At 45.4% G+C, this 18763-nt stretch overlaps 1 protein-coding gene across 4 annotated transcripts in view; it reads right to left on the bottom strand.

Annotated features, from left to right (window-relative positions):
* Positions 1-18763, bottom strand: part of LOC143841386 (purpurin) — a 40368-nt gene that overhangs the window by 4768 nt on the left and 16837 nt on the right. For 3 of the 4 annotated variants that reach the window (XM_077345620.1, XM_077345619.1, XM_077345621.1), the window contains exons 3-5: positions 15456-15539; positions 2568-2714; positions 1078-1214 (exon numbers count right to left, since the gene is read on the bottom strand). In XM_077345620.1, coding sequence (XP_077201735.1) covers positions 1078-1214; positions 2568-2714; positions 15456-15497 — 326 coding nt within the window. In that variant the 5' untranslated portion in view covers positions 15498-15539. Of the gene's footprint in view, positions 1-1077; positions 1215-2567; positions 2715-6072; positions 6197-15455; positions 15540-18763 lie in introns of those variants that run through there. The other variant, XM_077345622.1, reaches the window with a different exon arrangement.

An 18763-nucleotide genomic window follows, 5' to 3' on the forward strand; every position in this document is an offset into this window, starting at 1 on the left:
TAGCGTTTTCATGGCAGATTCAATACGGGGTGGTTTGCCAGTGCCTTCCCCAGTCATTACCGTTGACCCCCCAGCAATCTGGGTACTCATTTTACCGACCTCGGAAGGATGGAAGGCTGAGTCAACCTTGAGCCGGCTGCTGGGATCGAACTCCCACCCTCAGACAGCATTTCTGCCGCTTACCACTCTGCACCATAAGAGGCTCGGCTTGGCCAGTAAGTAATGCAAATTCTCCGTCTCATTGGAGGGGGTGGGTGGGAAAGAGTGCAACTGTAAGTGCAACTGTTACTGCATTTGTAGCAGGGGGAGGCCCTTTGATGTTTTGTGGCTTACTTCTCCAGACCAGCCTTGGCCATAAGCCTGGTGGAAGAGCTCCTTCTTGCCGGCCCTAGAGAACTGTGTAAGTTGACCTCGCTCAACATCTCCGCACACATTCCAATCTGTTGGCCTGAACAGACTGGTTTCATGACTTAGCAAGAGCTCTGGGCTGGTTTTACAGCCTGCTGTATGAATTACCTTCCTATACCTTTGCTCAAACCATTGCACCCCGCCAGTTCCAAGAGGCCAAATACATTGGCAGGGTATCCTTGACAGAATTACATCCTTCTGGGCCTAAAGGATGCTTAGGGTTCTAGGATCTGCTTAGGAGCGTACTGCCATTCATATATCTGCTGCTGATCCGCAGGCTGCAGGTGGACAGACAAGATCACTGAACATTCTTTCATATTAAAACTAAAAAAGGAAGATGAGGAGGTTTGATTTGATTCCCCATGCCTGCTGCTGACTCCTGCTCTAAGCATACACTGACAGATCCACACACACACTTTCAAGGATCACAAAAGGCTAAAGTAAAATCGGGGAGATGGCAAAGTTGCCTTCCTCTAGGGCAGGGGTGGCCCAACTGTGGCTCTCCAGACGTCCATGGGCTACAATTACCAGTACTGGCAGAGGCTCATGGTAATTGTAGTCCATGGACAACTGGAGAGCCACAGTTTAGCTACCCCTGCCCTAGTGCAACGTGGCTTGCACTGCTTAGGGTCTAAGACTATGGCACAGGAGCAGATAGCAATGTCTTACCCAAAAAGTTTCACTCTGCCTTTAGAAGATGCAATCATGGTGCCATCCTCCTCGATTGTGTACTCGGCTGAGATGTTATCTTGCAGAAAGAGGCCTTCTGGGTCTTTCTTGGCTAGGGCATACCATTTACCTGCATACTAAACACAAGAAGACATGTAAAGTTATCCAGAATGACATGACATCAAGCTGGATTGCTACTTGACCCAAGAGTAGAGGGTAAGCTAGCAGACCAATCACCAACAGTTAAGGCAAACCAAGTACCCTAATCAAAATCCAAACGTTAGAACGCCCAATTGAGAGTGATTTGGGGCATAAAATCTAGTGATGGCTTGCCTTGGATATCTGTTGGATATCCCAGCACTTCCATACTGCACTGTTACTGAAATCAAGTTGTTTTCCAGTGGTGGTACATACAGGCAATTTTCAATGAGGACTTCTCTGTCCATCTGTTTGTGATTGAGCCCCTTCTGCAATCACAGACCTGCCATCTGCCAAGCTGTGTGTCTTTTATCAGTCTTCATTTAGAGTTTCCAAGACTTCTTTGTGCACAGTCATGTGCAGGGAGCATCCACTGTCCAAAGAGAATATCTTACTTTGGACTGCACCTTGGGTTAATGCAAAGCACATCTTTAAGAGTGGCTATTTAAAATGCTCCCCTTTTGCCTGTTTTGGAAAGGCATTCCTCTGCTTGGAAGCACTGCAATTCATTTAAGTGCCCTTGTTTTCCCCATGAGTGGCAAATCACATTGCTCTTGCTGTTTATATGCAGTGCCATTTGCTCAGCATTTGATTACATTTTATTATTGCAGTCCTCAAACTGTTTATGCCTATATATCTCATTACATTTGCTGATTACTTCAGTGAGAGACATTTTTTTTCCTTTCCTTCAATTTAGGATACATCATTTGCATAACTTTTTGGCAAACAAATTAAGAACAGCACAACCAGACCCTGCTCTGGAATCTCTTTGCCAGCACTTTGGAGTTACTCATTTGAACCAAGCACTTTGTCTAATGGTCACACAAATGGCCTCACTCTGGCATTCCAATGCTAAATAGCACAGATAACATGCATACCAAGCTTAAACTGTCAAACAGAGACTTCCTAGAAGGTAGATCTTAATAGGGTTGCCACCTTCTAGGTGGTAGCTGGAGATTTCCTGGCCTTACAACTAATTTCTAAGCAATAGAAATCAGGTCACCTGGAGAAAATGGCCACTTTGGAAGATGGCCTTTATGGCGTTATAACTCACTGAGAAGGATCTCCTCAAGCTCCGCCCCTAAAATCGCCAGGTATTTCCCAACCCTGAGCTGGCAACCCTGCTTATAAATGCAGACAACATTTCTGAATATTCAAGAAACACTGCAGCATATCGAACATATCACAAGGAAACTTTGGAAGCCGTATATACTAATCTAATGCATCCGCTGCAGATTTGCATTCAACTGGTATAGTACTCCCCTCTGCATCAGAAATATGTTCATAATTACCCTCTTGGGGTCAAAATTCTCCTTCACAGTGAAAGACTCTACTGCACATGAAGTCTGTGCCAAACAGTCATCAATGATGGACAGTAGGATCACTAAGAACGTGCACTGGTTGTATTTCATTCTGTAAAGCAGCACAGCTGTTCGGCTCTGGAGAAAAGGGGAAAAAATCACACTTAGTTAACTACTTTTGTTCTCGTTCTCTAGCACTCCTTCTGTGATAACAGGCTACACTTCCCTAAACCCTAGCAAATGCATTTTTACTAGGGGAATTCACAGAGTGTGGGAAGCTGTGAAATCTAATGATCTGAACCAACAGATACCCTACATATGAGCGATGTTAATTATTATTAAAAGATAATAGGCAAAAGTTGGAGCCTTCAGATTATTGCTGCTAAAGTCATTGCATACCATTGTTTCAAGAAATGCAAACAGCTAGTAGAGCGGAATCCATATTTTACCAGGCTAGGCTGGCCAGCAGACCAACAGAAAGACAGCAAGATAAGGCCCAGAGAAATGCTTGCTTCTGGCATTTGCTTTCTGGAATAGCATTACCCCCTATCTGTGTAATCCTTTCACATATATACTGAATAATGAGCTTGCAATCCACTTGCTATTCCCTTTAGTGATTGTTTGCGAGTAGACTGCACACAGTAAAATCCAGCTGCAAAATGCACTAGAATTTGCACTGAAAGAAGGGCAAGTATTATCTTACTTGCATTTACCCAGCAGAGACAGCTTCTTGAGTTCCATCTGTGGTTTTGGATTTTGCTGAACCATTGCTAGTGACTGTCACACTCTTTGGCCTCCATAATGAAGCTCACTTTCCACTTCCCCTACCAATTCTCTTCCGTAAAATGCCAACCATTTTGAAACCTTTGCACCTTGATCTTTTGCATGTCCCCCCCTAAATCAGTTAGTGGGGCTTGTCCTAGAATTGCATGAAAAGGGGATGCAATTTAAAGGCCTAGTTCTCACTGAGTAAACCGGAGTCTGGGCTTTGGATGGGCTCAAAAGCTTTTCCATGCAGGGAAAAAAAACCCTTCAGAAAAAACTAAGTGAGAAAACTAGACACCAGGAGCAGATGTTCTATGAGCATTGAGATGCTTCTGTCTGGAAAAGAATTCAGTCACATGAGCCCATATCTGCCGACCAAAGAGATTTACCATTTGACCCTTAGACCTTTAACAGCAGGAGAGGCTTACTTCCACCTGCACTGCAAGGAAAGCATATTTCTGTCAACACCACAACCTCTAAGAGGAAGATGCTGTACTGTTGCCTCCATGCTTGGAAGGAGACAGATGGAGCCTCCTAGCAGGGTCTCAATTACTCTCAGCCGTTCCACAGTCAAGAAAGCCGACATCTGCATTCAGAAGTCAACTAAAAGTGTGAATCTGCCTGGCTTTAAGGTTATCACAAAGGACAAGCCGTTTCAGGGCATCAAGCTAGAGAATTAACTAGAACTGGGGAGGAAAGGAAGGGGAAGGTCAGCAGACTGATCACATATAGTTCAAAGTAAACAGATTGCCATAATCCAAATCCAGAGCACTGCGACGGGTGCAGAGTTTTGTGCTGACCCCTGGAATCCTTCCAAAGGATTGTTGCAGCATGGCTTGCGCAAGCCACAGGATACTACGAACAAACCCCAAGTCAGGCCATTGGTTTTTCTCTCCCACTACAACCTCCTCCTGACAATGGCTCTCCTATTTGTTTGTTAGTTTATCCATCCTATGGACAAGTTACACACCGGAAGCATACAATCATATCAAATATGGAGCCAAGTAGGTAACACAGGTATGCAGACCGAGTGGGCAATCCCCCTAAATACCAATATCCAACCTTTCAATTCAATATCCAACCTTTCAATCCAGTCGCAGCTGGGGAGAATACAAAGACCTACGTCACATCTCCCTGGAAAGCACAGCTGAGGGTCTAGTGATGCTGGGGACTGAACCTGCAACTTTCTGTAGGCCCCAACCTGGTGAAACAAGCTCCCGGAAGGGATTTGTCAGCTTTCTGCAGGGCCTGCAAGACGGAGCTCTTCTGCCAGGCATATGGTTGAGGCCAGGGCGACTCCTGGCACTGTCAGCTGTGGATCTCTAGCCAAAACCAATTAAGTCCCTTGCTCCCAGATGGAGAGTAATAGACCTTTGCTGGATGAGGGGAGGGGAGTGGGTTGTATATTTATTATCCACCAGCGGGATATTGTGTTTTAATTACATTTTAATGGGGTTTTATGGAATTTTATTGTTCTTATGAATCTCTGTAAACCACCGCGAGACTTTTGAGAGCAGTAGTATATAAATATAAAGATAAATAAATAAATAAAGTTTGTGCCCAGCCACCATCCAATGCTTCCCTCACAAATCGTACCGCTTCTCCTAGACTCCAACACATAGTTCCTACCACCAGTGTGGCGTAGTGGTTAGAGTGTTCAACTAAGACTTGGTGAAAACCAGGTTAGATGGAAGCTCACTGGGTGACCTTGGGCCTGTCACAGTCTCGCAGCCTAGCCTGCCTCATGGGGTGGTTGTTGAGAGGACAAGGTAGACGAAGGGAGAACAATGCAATAATATGTGTTGCGTCCTCCCTGGGGAGAAAAGTATGGTCTAAATAAAATATCAATAAATAAGCATTTACACAAGCCATGCCATCGTCCCCTCCCCTGAAATCTTGCTTCGGCTTAATTGGCTAATGACTTTTAGACATGTGTGCTTTTTATAGGATTGCCAAATCTGGATTAGGATATGCCCAGAGCTTTGGGGACGGAATTAGGGACAGGTGGGGTTTGGGAAGGGGAGGGACTTCAGTGGAGTGTAATTCCAAACAGTCCACCCTTCAAAGCATAATTTTCTTGGGCCAGATTGATCTCTGTTGCCTGTAGATCACTTGTAATTCCATCCCATCTCCAGAGGTTTCATCATGTTTTTATTTGTAAAGCTGCTCCGAGCAGGTTCCCTGGAGAAGTGGGATTAGATTTTTTTTCAACAGAAAACAATATACAGTAGCTACCCGTCAAAACCTGCTAGCTGGTCTACCCAGTATCCCCAAGCCTGTGGATAACAATGAAAGGAACCAATGGCTCACACTATCTGTGTCACAAACATATGCTACCTTCATTGCCACCAGGCCTATCAGATCTCACAAGGTTTGCCAAACTTCAGGTGGTGGCTAGAGATCTCCCCGAATTACAACTAGTCTGTAGATGACAGAGATCAGCTCCTCTGAAGAAAATGGCTGCTTTGGAAGATGGACTATAGGGTGTTATGCCCTGCTGAGGCCCTTCCCCAAAAAACTTCACCCTCCCAAGACTCCACTCCCCCAAATCGCTTGGTATTTCCCAACCCAGAGCTGTCTGCCCTGGACTTCACATTAAAAATGCTGGTAAAACAGACTTGGAATGTTCTATGTAAAGAACTCTCAGGTAGCTAGCTAGACTTTTCAGCAGAACAGGAATACAGGGACATACATAAAACGTAAGAGTGCCTACAGCGATCAAGAAACCTACCTGATCAATTCACGGCGCCTCCGCAATTTGAATCTGGCTTTCTTTTGCCACTCTACAGAGGTCCAAATGTTCACGGCTCAGACTAGCCACCCTTAAATAAGGGGGTCTAGAAAGGCACTAATTAGCTTTATTTTTTCCTCCTGGGCTTGAATAAGATGCTTAACTGTGGCTAATCCATTATGTAAAAACCATCAGCAGTAATCCTCACACCAGAGAGCCTGTCCGCTATTTTCAAACACACACATGGCTTTTATGTAATTGGAAACGGGGTGGGGGACAAACCCAGCCAGGAAGTTGTACTGCCACATGGTATACACATGGTTCTTGGCAAAACATGGGAGAAAATAAGGGAAACATGGCCTGAGAAATCAGGAATTCAAAGATCCCAATGTTATTCATTTCTTTGTCGTATGGCATCTGTAGTGAAGCCAGGAGATCCGAGGATAGGGATGTTGGGAGGTGGTTTGCCATTGCTTGCCTCTACGTCATGTCCCCTAGTGTTCCTTGGAGGAATTATCACCCAAATCTCTGGAGGTCTTCCATCCAAATATTAGCCAGGCCCTGCGTAGCTTCTGAGATCTGATGAGATCAGACTTACTTGGGCTGTTCAGGTCGGGGCTGATCCCAAGACAGCCAACAGTAAAAGACCCATATGTGTTATGTAAAAATTGAACCATTCCTAGCAGGGAGGGCCCAACCTATTTTGCCACCACCAGCATTCTCCAGAGCTGCCTTCACTAGCTCCAAGGCAACATCTTTACACCCTCCTCTGGGCCTTTGGTGACAATGGTCCGGGTCTGATGCAGGGATGCCAGCCTCCAGGTGGGAACTTGGGGATCCCCTGGAATTATAGGTCATCTCCAGACTAGGGAACAGATCCTCTGGAGAAAACAGATATTTTGTAAGGAGTGTGTGTGGGGGGGGGATTTTACGGTGTTGTGCCACACTGAGGTCCCTGTCCTCTCCAGGCTCCATCCTCAAATTCCCAGGAGTTTCCCAGCCTGGATCTGGCAACCATATCCCCTGTCCCCAAGTGCTGGTACCTGGCCACCCTAGAATCACAGAATCAGAAGGGACCTCCAGGGTCATCTAGTCAAACCCCCTGCTCAATGCTGAAACTCACAACTACCTGCCCACCCATGGTGACCCCAATTGCATGCCCAAGTGATCCCTCCATGAAAAATCTCCAGAATCCAGCCTGGCCTGGAGGAAATTCAACTACCATGCCACAGCAGCAATTAGCAATTCTCTACTTATGCAAGAAGGGCCACAAGAGACAAACACTGGCACATCCTTTCCTGCACTCCCACTCACAATCTGCATAAGTTCATAAATTCAGCATTAATGTCAGATGACTATCTAGCCTCTGCTTAAAAACTTCTAAAGAAGAATTCGACACCTCCTGAAGAGGCCTGTTCCACTGAGGAACTGCTCTAACTGTTAGGAACTTCTTACAGATGTTTAGCCAAATTTTTGAATTAATTTCAACCCAGTGGTTCTGGTCTGACCCTCTGGGGCAACAGAAAACAGCTCTGCTCCATCTTCTATGACAGCCTTTCAGGTATTTGAAGATGGTTATCATATCACCTCTTAGTTGCCTTTTCTCCAGGCTAAACAGACCACGCCCCCCCCCAACCTTACCTCATACATCTGGACAGTTTCTCTACATCTTTCTTCAGTTGTGGTGGCCAAAACTGAACACAATACTCCAAGTGAGGTCTTACCAGAGCATGGTAACATTACCTCGTGTGATCTAGACACTATACTTTTTTTAATGCCTACTCTGGTGGGCATCTGCGACTGGTGCAAGCTGTGCCATTTGCCTTCTCCCACCCCACACCGAACCTACAAACCATTTTGGCGCCCCAATCAACTGATTGTACATTGAACTTCTTCCTCCACCAAGCACAAAACACCCTGTGCACCATTCTTAGATGGTCTGACGGCTAGGCACAGCTGAAGCTCAGCCCTCTCGAGCTTCCACGTAACCTCCTACAGCCATACACTTGACCTGTCAATCCTACAACACCATTAAGCCTGATTAAAACAAACATTGCTCTATTTGCTCAGAGAACTGAGCCCCTTCCTTTATGAAGCACCCCACCATTGCTGAAATTCAGGTCCAAACTGGACAACAGACTTGAGAGTCACCATTTGTCTTTTAAAAGTTCTGTTACTAGCAGTCTCAGGGGACCCCAAATTGGAAAGGCAATTAGGTCTAGCCCTTTCCTCTCCAGTTTTGCTGATACAACCCTCGCCTCAAAACTGCTACTTCTTTGGATAGTGAAAACACACGGGTCAAATGCCAAGGGAAGATTCTACTAGAGATGACAATGATGGCATCGAGAAAAGGATATGATCCTTCCTGCCCAATGCTAATTTATAGCCAGCACTCTCCAGGGTTGCTACTAACTTAGGTTTAAAAGAGAGACTGGTCCTTTCACCAAGCAATGTGCATTCATTGTTGCAAAGGTCTAAGTGCATTTTTGGCAACGTTTTTATTAGTAATAACCTGGATAGCCCAGGCTAGTTTGATCTTGTCAGATCTGGCTGCATTAAGTATTTGGATGGGAAACCACCAAGGAATCCTGGTGCCGCTATAAGAACATAAGACCATAAGGGAAGCCATGTTGGATCAGGCCAGTGACCCAGCCACTCGAACACTCGGTATCACACAGTGGCCAAAACCCAGGTGCCTTCAGGAGGTCCACTAGCAGGGCCAGAACTCCAGAAGCCCTTCCACTGTTGCCCCCCAAGCAACAGGAATACAGAGCATCACTGTCCCAGACAGAGTGCTCCCTCTATACCTTGTGGCTAATAGCCACTGATGGACCTCTGCTCCATATATGAACATAAGAGAAGCCATGTTGGATCAGGCCAGTGACCCATCCAGTCCAACAGTCCACATCACACAGTGCTCAAAATCAAGGTGCCCTCAGGTGGTTCACCAGAGGGGCCAGAATGCCAGGAATCCCCCAAGCACCAGGTATACAAAGCATCACTGCCAAAAACATGCCATGGCAAAGGCAGGCAATGCCAAACCACCTTTTAACGCCTCTTGCCTTGAAAACCCAACCGTGACATCATAAATCAGCTGTGACCTGACGGCAAAGGTTATATGGACATAATTCGTCATGTCCTGTTTAATTATTTGGGTGGGCTGATTATCGAAATAATTGCAAAAATGGATTAGAAACCTACACTCCCTTAATCATGAAACAGAAAATCAAGAGAACTCTGCAAGGCATGCTGGCCAGGTCAACTCCCTTAATCACTCCCTTAATCATGAAACAGAAAATCAAGAGAACTCTGCAAGGCATGCTGGCCAGGTCAACAACACAGAGCCAGCATAGTATAGCGCTTAGCCTTATGTCAGACTAGGATTTGTGGAGGCCGAGACTGCATCCTCACTCGGCCCAAGAAGCTCACCGGGTGTCGACTTTGGGCCGGTCACTTAATTTCTGCCTAACCTACTTTACATGGTAGTTCTTGTGAGGATAAAACAATGCTGGATCACACTGAGTCAAGGTTGCCAATCCCCAGTTGGCAGCAGGAGATCCCCCAGTTTTGAGCCTCTCCCCCCATTTTAGGGCAATCAGAAGCCAGGGGAAATTACCCCCTCCCACCAAAAGCAAGAATCCAGAAATAAAGACGATGTGCCTATGTCAGCCAGAAATGCCGTAGCCACATATGATGTCAGGGGGCGACGCTATGGGTTTTGGGGAAAACTGTAAGATGCTAATTCTACTATAGAGGTTTTGCCCACAAACTGGAGCATTGCGCCTAGGTTATGCCCCTAGCATTGCCTCCAGGTGATGTAGGCACGTCGCATTTATTTCTGGATTCTTCCCTCCCCCGCCAACTGATCCAACAGACATGGCAACTCTACACTGAGTCCACGCTGGAGAAAGGAATGGAGTATGGAGTATGGATAATCAAATAAGCAGACAAACCTGGGTTTTGTTCCGGGGCCCACCTGTTTGTCCCCATAGGGAACAAAATTAATCAGTTTCATTTCTGTTTAATTGACATTTCTGTTTAATCCTGCCAAACAAAACCTGAATCTGTTGATGAACAAGTGTGCAATTTCTCTGTTCGATCCCTTTTCACTCACATTTATGTTATTTACTTCATTTATATCCAGTGGGACTTTTAATATTCTTCCCCTCTAAATTTTATCCTCATAACCACCCTGTGAGGCAGGTCAGGCTGAGCATTTGTTGTGATAGGCCAAAGGTCACCCAGCACAGTTGCATGCCAGAATGAGGATTCAAATCTGGGTCTCCTGGATACTAATTTGAATCATTAACCCATCCTTTCTCAACTTTTTTACTATTGAGAAACCCCTGAAACATTCTTCAGGCTTTGAGAAACCCTAGAAGTAGCATAATTGTGCCAAATATGTTTGGGAAGCATAGCAGGATACATGCCTACCCAGGGCCCCTCCCCTTCCTACTCCCTCCAGGCCCATCATTGGCCATTGTGTGTGTGTGTGGGGGGGTCAACATGACCGTATATAGTCATATCACCCAATACATGCTTAACAAATGTAAAAAATATATAATAACAATTAATTAACTTCCACCCATTCAGGAAACCCACCCAGGACCATCAAGAAACCCCAGGTTGAGAAATCCTGATTGAGAAAGCCTGCTCTAACCACTCTCCCATGTCTTTCCTGTGCTCAGGGAATGACTACTAAACCCACTTAAATCTGCAACATAAAGACACCCCACAGATCACTATCATTTTTCTGCATCTTGTTCCCTATAGATAGGAACTGTGCCTTTCATTTGTAACTAGAGATGCCAGGTCCCAGGTGGGATGTGGTGATCCCCAGATTTTACAGCTCATCTCTAGGAGAAAGAAGTCATGGAGAAAATGGCTGCTTTGGAGGGTGAACTCCATGGCATTATACTCTACGGAGGCCCCGCCCCACCCCAAATTCCACCCACTCATGGCTCCACCCACTCCCCAAAGTCTCCAGGCATTTCCCAGCCCAGAGCTGGCAACCCACTTTATAACTGGGAATCACAGCAATGCTCTCTCTCTTTTTGCCAGGTCCAAGGCAAGTGTCTGCCCTCAGGGTTAATCCATGATTGTCATTAAAAGGTCATGGATTCCGGGAAAGCATTTTGTTACTGCAGACCTCTGGGACACAGAGTCAAGATAACAAGCTCTCTTGGTTAAGACAAAATGTATTCTTATTTAAAGGCCTCGCTACGCTCAGAAATGATTAATACGGACCCTTCCTTTAACTCTGACTGATTCAACCATGTGGTGAGAGACCCTCCAGTCTCTCCAACAAAGTATTTGGCCTTAAGTACCTTTTTTCTGTGAAAACAAACTTTGTCTGGAACTTGCTGCATTTCTCATCTGCCGGAATCGCATGACAGAGTAGAGCTGCAAATCTTTAGGTGGGGCACTTGCTATTAAAATTGATTTCCAGATGGGCAAGGTCAATTCCCCTGGAGAAAATGGCTGCTTTGGTGGGTGGATTCCCTGCTCTCCCCAAACCCTGCCCTCCCAAGGCTTCATCTCCAAAATCTCCCGCAGGTATTTCCCTAGGACAAAAGCCTACCTTCCCTGAATTTTTGTGCTAGGACTGTATTACTTCAAATTCCAGGTGAGGGAAATGCTCCTCTGTTTTAAATGTTCCTTTCCTATTGCTGTCCCTACAAGTTGGCACCCAAGTATTTGCTTGAGTTGCTTGGTGTAGCCAGCATGGTATAGCAGTTGATGAGTGTGAGACTCTAATATGAAGAACTGGGTTTGATTTCCCACTCTTCCTTCACATGCAACCAGCTGGGTGACCTTGGGCTGGTCACAGTACTGTTAGAGCTGATCTCACATATCGGTTCACACAGAGCTCTCTCAGCCCCACCTACCTCCCAGGATGTCTGCTGTGGGGAGAGGAGGGGAATGCAATTGTAAGCCATTTTGAGACTCCTTTAGGTAGTGAAAAGCAAGGTATAAAAAAACAGGACTTCTTGGGCTGCAAACTGGCCTTATTTATCTGGAAACTGTACATACCTTATCTCCAGACACCTCCTTGAGATAGCAAACAATTAAAATAATAGAACAAGACCACTAAAGCACAGCCATTTAAAAACAAACCAGGACATAGAAAACAATCCCTACTTCATGCCCCTCATGGTCAGAAAATGTACACCTTATTCAGGAGAAGGTTTAAGAGTCCTCTGCTTGTACCTTAACTCATGTGAAATGTGCCCATTCAGGCACAGAATAGCAGCTCTAGATAAAGGCCCTGAGTGCAAAACCGGCATCCGGCTCCCAACCTTTTCTTTAAAAAGAGCCAGCATGGTATAGTGGTCAGACTCAAGTCTAGGAGACCCAAAGTCAAATTCCTGCCCTGCCATACAAACTTGGTGCCTAACCCTGGACTAGTCACACACTCAGCCTCAGCTACCTCACAGGGTTGTTGTGAGGATATAATGGAGGAAGGGGACAAGATGCTGCAAGTCACTTTAGGTCCCCCTTAAGGAGAAAGACAAGATATAAGTATCAAAATAAACAACATTTATTTCAAAATACCCACTATCTAGCGACAGAATCCTTTGTGGGGGAATGGTGGCCACACCCCATGCAATTGGATACAATTATGCAGATTTGCCAGAGCAGAAATACAGACAGTCTGCCTCATCAGAAATGGGGTATAATAGCGGGAGTCCATTACTTCATTGAGAGAGCTAGCTATTATGTTAAATGCTAGCAAAAGCTGCAAGGCAACAATTCCCTCCAGTATATATCGGAATGCTATTCTGAAATACCAAATGAATCATCGTTTAAAAGGTCACGCTGTGTACAGAGTGTCTTCCAGTAAATGGTCGTCTTCAGTCATGGTTGGGCAGTTTTTAATCAGAATTGATTAGATGACCGGCCTGGCCAGACGATGACTAATCCCATTCCGATTACAGACACGCTAATAATAGTTTAATACAGATCGAGGTACTGCTGCCATCCCCACCCCGATATTTCTGAAAGCCCTAATGAGTGAAAACTGAAAAGCATCTGCCAAGCAGTGAGGAGAAACAACCCCACATTTAAGGTTGCCAACCTCCAGGCAGTGGCTGAGATTACAACTGATTGCCAGACGACAGAGATTAGTTTCCCTGAGGAAAATGGCCATTTGAATGCTGGATGCTACGCCATTCTCCCCCACTGCAGTCTCTCCCACCCACAAAATATTCAGGGGTTTCCCAACTTGGACATGGCAACCCTAGCTACGTTTCTGGAATCCCTATTGTACGATCTCCCTTGAATTGCAACAAAGAAGGTTGGCTATAAATGAAGTAAATAAATTCCCCATGCTTCTTGATTTCACCGTGTCAACTATGTAATCGCACAAAATATGCCTACCTAATGGTTAAAGGCCCTTGTTTTGGGTAGGAATGCCAGTCCCCAGGTGGGTGGGACCTGGGGATCCCCTGGAATTATAGCTCATCTCCAGGCAACATAACACTGAGGTCCCTCCCTGTTCCAAATCCCGCCCACTATCGGCTCCACCCCCATATTTGCATATATTTCCCAACCAGATTAGGCAACGCTAGTTTTGGGCCACCATTTACACAGTGGCTAGCCTCAGTCAGGTAACGACTGTAACAAAAATTCCCCTCACGTGCTCCTAGAAACGTGCTCCAGGGCTGCTGCAGGAAGGAGCCATATTAGAGCCAGTTTGGTGTAGAGGTTAGGAGTGCGGACTTCTAATCTGGCGAGCTGGGTTTGATTCTGAGCTCCCCCACATGCAACCAGCTGAGTGACCTTGGGATCACCACGGCACTGAGAAAACTGTTCTGACCGAGCAGTGATATCAGGACTCTCTCAGCCTCACTCACCTCACAGGGTGTCTGTTGTGGGGAGAGGAAAGGGAAGGCGAATGTAAGCCGCTTTGAGACTCCTTCAGGTAGAGAAAAGCAGCATCTTCTTCTTAGGGCCTGCTTCCACTTGCCCTCTCGTTTTAAAGTGGGTATTATTGCTATGCAATCCATGCTAGAATATGCAAACTGGAAGAATTAGTTTTCATACCCTGCTTTTCTCTTCCCAATGGAGGCTCAAGGAGCCTTACAATACACTCTCCCTTCCTCTCCCCATGACAGGCTCCTTGTGAGGTGGGGCTGAGAGGGCTCCCCGACTGGCCCAAGATCACCCTGCAGGCTTCATAGGGAAGAGAGGTGAATCAAACCCAGTTCTCCAGACTCCAGTCCACTGCTCTTCACCATTACACCATGTTGGCACTCAACTGGCATCATTAAGATGGCCACTTTTTAGCCTGGAAAAAGTATGAACAGTCCAGCCACTCACCAAAAGTCAGTGGTGCCAAAAATGAGTTGGACATTAAAAGTTTATTCCAGCTATAGTCTAATGGACATTTAGAAGCACTTAATTATTTAATGCAGACAGATATTGCTTTAATGTGACTTGAGATTGATGGAGATGCAGACAGCAGCGTCACAGAGGAACACTGGTCAATTCAATCCATCAGAATCGATACACAAACTCATTTGTTAAAAACTGGCTCTTATCCACCGGGATGCTTTTTTCGTACGCGAAGCAATTGAATGGCTGCAAAATTTGAGCAACTTCTGCCCATAACAAATATTGTATTTATAACAACTCACAAAAAAGGTGAAGTGATCCCTTAACAATCATGAAAGGGTGGCAACTCTAGGCTGAGTTCAGCGATTTCCTTCTGCTAAGAGTGGAGCAAAGGCAGGAAATTCCTCTACTGGAGCAAGACTTATGTCAGAACAAGATGCCTCACTTAGGGCTGAAATGTATGGCAGGTCAAGTCAGGTGTGGAACCCAACTCACAGTCAGACACACATTGGGGAAATAATTTTAAAATGATTCTCATTTGCAAGGGAGAAGGAGCTTCTGGTTGCAATGATATTGTGCCAACTTGGTATAGTGGTTAAGAGCAACAGTTTCTAATCTGGAGAACTATGTTTGATTCCTCGCTCCTCCACATGCAGCCACCTGGGTGACCTAGTCACAGTCCTTTTAGAGCTGTTCTCACAGTCCTGTCAGAGCTCTCTCAGCCCCACCTGCCTCACAAGGTGTCTGTTGTGGGGAGAGGAAAGGAAGGCAATTGTAAGCTTATTTGAGACTCCTTAGAGCAGTGAAAAGTGGGGTATAAAAACCAACTCTTCTTCCCTTCCCACAAAATTAGGGGCAAGGGTGACCCTTTTCTCAGGCTCCAGGTATCACTTCCTTTTTAGGACATTTTAGAAAAGTACCTTTGAAAGAGGCAGTTCATGCATATTTGCATTCTCGACACTCTTCCAAGATTTACAAGCTATGGCTGTGAAGAGGGAGAATGCACTTCAACTCTGGAGCACAAGTACATGCATCCTGTTACTCACCATCTGCCGCTCCACAGGCTGATAGTTGGTGAAAGCAGCCATGTTGGTCTGCAGTAGAAGAACCAGGCTGGAGTCCAGGAGCACCTTAAAGGATGACAAGAGTTTGGGGGTGAAAGCTTTCAAGAGTCAAAGCTCCCTTTATCAGATACCTTCACATGTTGGAGCTAAGAAGATTAATTCATTTTGAAGTGTTATGAATTATTACTGAAAAAATGCTTCAGGGGAAAAATGAAATAATATTGCACTTGGAGTGACATTATGCAATTGTGGGGATTTTTGGGGTATAAACATGAACACAAGAGCCAAATCATTTAAGGAGAAAGTGTTCCAAAAAGTATATATTACCCACCGCCCCCAACATTTTCAACTGCTCTCGGCCAGTACTGAAATAGTTATTACAATTTATTACTCCATGGGAAACTAACAGCTGATGTCACAACGTTGTTCTAAATACTACCTTTTGGTCCACCCACTTATATTACAATCATTTAATCAGTAATTAATCTATTATTGAAGTAAGCCTCCGACACTATGCCAAGAAAACGGGCAAGGTTATTTAAGGATAACAATATCTGCTCAATATGTTTTGCGATTTCACAGATTCCACTACTGTGTATTTACTGCTTTATGACGGCATGTGTTCCCAACTGTAAGCAGCACTTCACAGCTTTAATAGCATGATCTTAAGTACACTTGAAGAACACTAATTACAAGTGCAACACTAAACATGGGGCCAAGATAAAGTTAATTCATGCCATAGTATTCCCCCCATTAGTATGTATGGGTGTGAAAGCTGGACAATGAAGGAAGCTAACAGGAAGGAAGTTGATTTATTTGAAATGGGGTGTTGGCAGAGTTTTAGGGATACTGCAGACCGGCAAAAAAAGACGTGAGTTTAGATCAAATTGGAAGACATTCATTCATAGGGTCTCCACAAGTCAGAACACATGCACAAGTATATTTCCATGGAAGTAAGCTGAATTGAATATCCCCAGGTAGGATTCTGAGTAGACCTGCTGAGGATGAGACAGTCAGCAAGACATGCACACAAAGTAGCCAGTTGCCACTTTTGGTCTAAAAAATATACAGCTAGTTAAAACAGATACAAAGGAACATGATAAATGCATCTGCCTAGGGTTTTGTCCATGATCATGCAAACCAACTGTTGCTTGCCAAGCACAGAGACATCTCAAGTGGCATCTTGCAGTTAGTTTGAATGTATGTCCTTGGCCAGCACATCATGTTTTCCTTTCCACCTGAGCATAGGCATTGCCACAGGTGCAGCAGCTTCTTGAGACTGGAATCATTGTGCTATGGCGCCACCTAAAGGTATCTCTCAAGAAGCGCAATCGTGTCCCCAGACCACTTAATTCAAGTGTCACTGAGGTTGTGTGTGCACGTGAATGGGAACATTGATACGGAAACCAATGCAGAGCCTATGGAAATTCAGAAGACCGATTCTTCACTTTCTGAACCACAGGGGCACTTGCTGCAGTTCATTCACAGTTGTACTTCATATCTATCACTAGGACCAAAGAACTCTAGGACCTGCCCCTTCTTGGAAGAATCCCTTAGCTGCTACCTCACGGTCCTGTAGGTTCTTATGAAACCAGAGAGCTTCTCCCTAAGTGGCACCTGGAGAGCTCCCATTATTACAGTTGGTCTCTGGAGGACCAAGATCACTTCCCTTGGAGAAAATGGCTTCCTTGGAAGGTGAACCTTAAGGCGTTATACGCCGTGGAGGTCCTTCCACTCCCCCAAACCTCACCCTTCCCTGTCTGCACACCCCAAATCCCCAGGCATTTTCCAATCCAGAGCTGGTAGCCCTACTAATTCCATCCTACGGTTGGTAGAAATGTTGCCCCCAAAGCAGCAACAGGAAGGGCAATGTCAGGTTTTCCCACAGTATTGCTCGGGGTCCCCATAGCTTCTCCCACGCAGCTGTTTTGTTTCATTGCTGCTTCCAACTAGGAGTGGGCTTTTCCCCAGTGCTTATTATCATCATCATCATCATCATCATCATCTGTTATACCGCCTTCCCATGTGGCTCAGCAGCATACATTCATATTCAGACTGAAAACATGGATATTAAAACCTTAAGAACAATAAATAAATCACAGTGGTAAAATCTCAGCACCACCAGGCAGCTTTCCAGTACACCCTATTAGAGGACATTATACACTGGTGGGGGGGGGCGGCCAGGGGAGGCCCATTTTATGTTTTACAACGGTTCTGTTAAAAGAAAGCTTTCCTTTCCTGTGATTCTTCCTAAAGCCGCTTTGGGATTACTTTTTTGAAAGGCTACACCTACTGTGTGCTTGCACAAGTGTGGATGAGAAGATAACAGTCTTTTTCAGGTTCACCCATACCAGAACCATTTTCCTTGCCTCAGGTACCCGCAGCCAGCATTCTTGCTTCCCCCACCACTGGAGGGGTTTTATTTAAATAAATAAATAAATCAGGATGTAATTAGCATATTGTTCGAACCTGACAATGTGTTATAAAGGTAAAGGTACCCCCTGTGCAAGCACCGGGTCATATCTGACCCTTGGGGTGACGCCCTCTAGCATTTTCATGGCAGACTCAATACGGGGTGGTTTGCCAGTGCCTTCCCCAGTCATTACCGTTTACCCCCCAGCAAGCTAGGTACTCATTTTACCGACCTTGGAAGGATGGAAGGCTGAGTCAACCTTGAGCCAGCTGCTGGGATTGAACTCCCAGCCTCATGGGCAAAGCTACCAGACTGCATGTCCGCTGCCTTATCACTCTGCTCTAAAATGTGCTATAAAAAGATATTAACATTTTTTTAAAGTCACAAAAAGCCCTTCAGTGGCATAGGCTGAGAAAAGCGAAATAGTAGCTGCAGTGGAATGAAAAACGAAGGGGGGGGGGGGATGACCAAGCAGATGCTCCACTTCCAAAGACTATGAGGGCCAAAATGATACCTGTAGCTATTTAGAAGCATCTAGAGTCCTACTGCCTAGTGGGGCATAAAGAAAGATACAATTTGAGGGGATAAAATCTGGGCCTAACTGGATTGATAACTGAGGTAAACCGTATAGGTACAAGGTAATTTGCCTTTTAAAGTGAACAAGAACAATGTTTACTGTGGCGGGGGTTGAAGCCCACACATCTTGAGGTATATAGTGACGCTTAGCCAGGAGTTGTGAGGTGCCAGGGTTTATGAGAGCCAGTTTGGTGTAGTGGTTAGGAGTGCAGACTTCTAATCTGGCATGCCGGGTTCGATTCTGCGCTCCCCCACATGCAACCAGCTGGGTGACCTTGGGCTCGCCACGGCACTGATAAAA

This window comes from Paroedura picta, chromosome 7, assembly GCF_049243985.1.
Source record: "Paroedura picta isolate Pp20150507F chromosome 7, Ppicta_v3.0, whole genome shotgun sequence".
In the NCBI taxonomy this organism is placed as follows: domain Eukaryota; kingdom Metazoa; phylum Chordata; class Lepidosauria; order Squamata; family Gekkonidae; genus Paroedura; species Paroedura picta.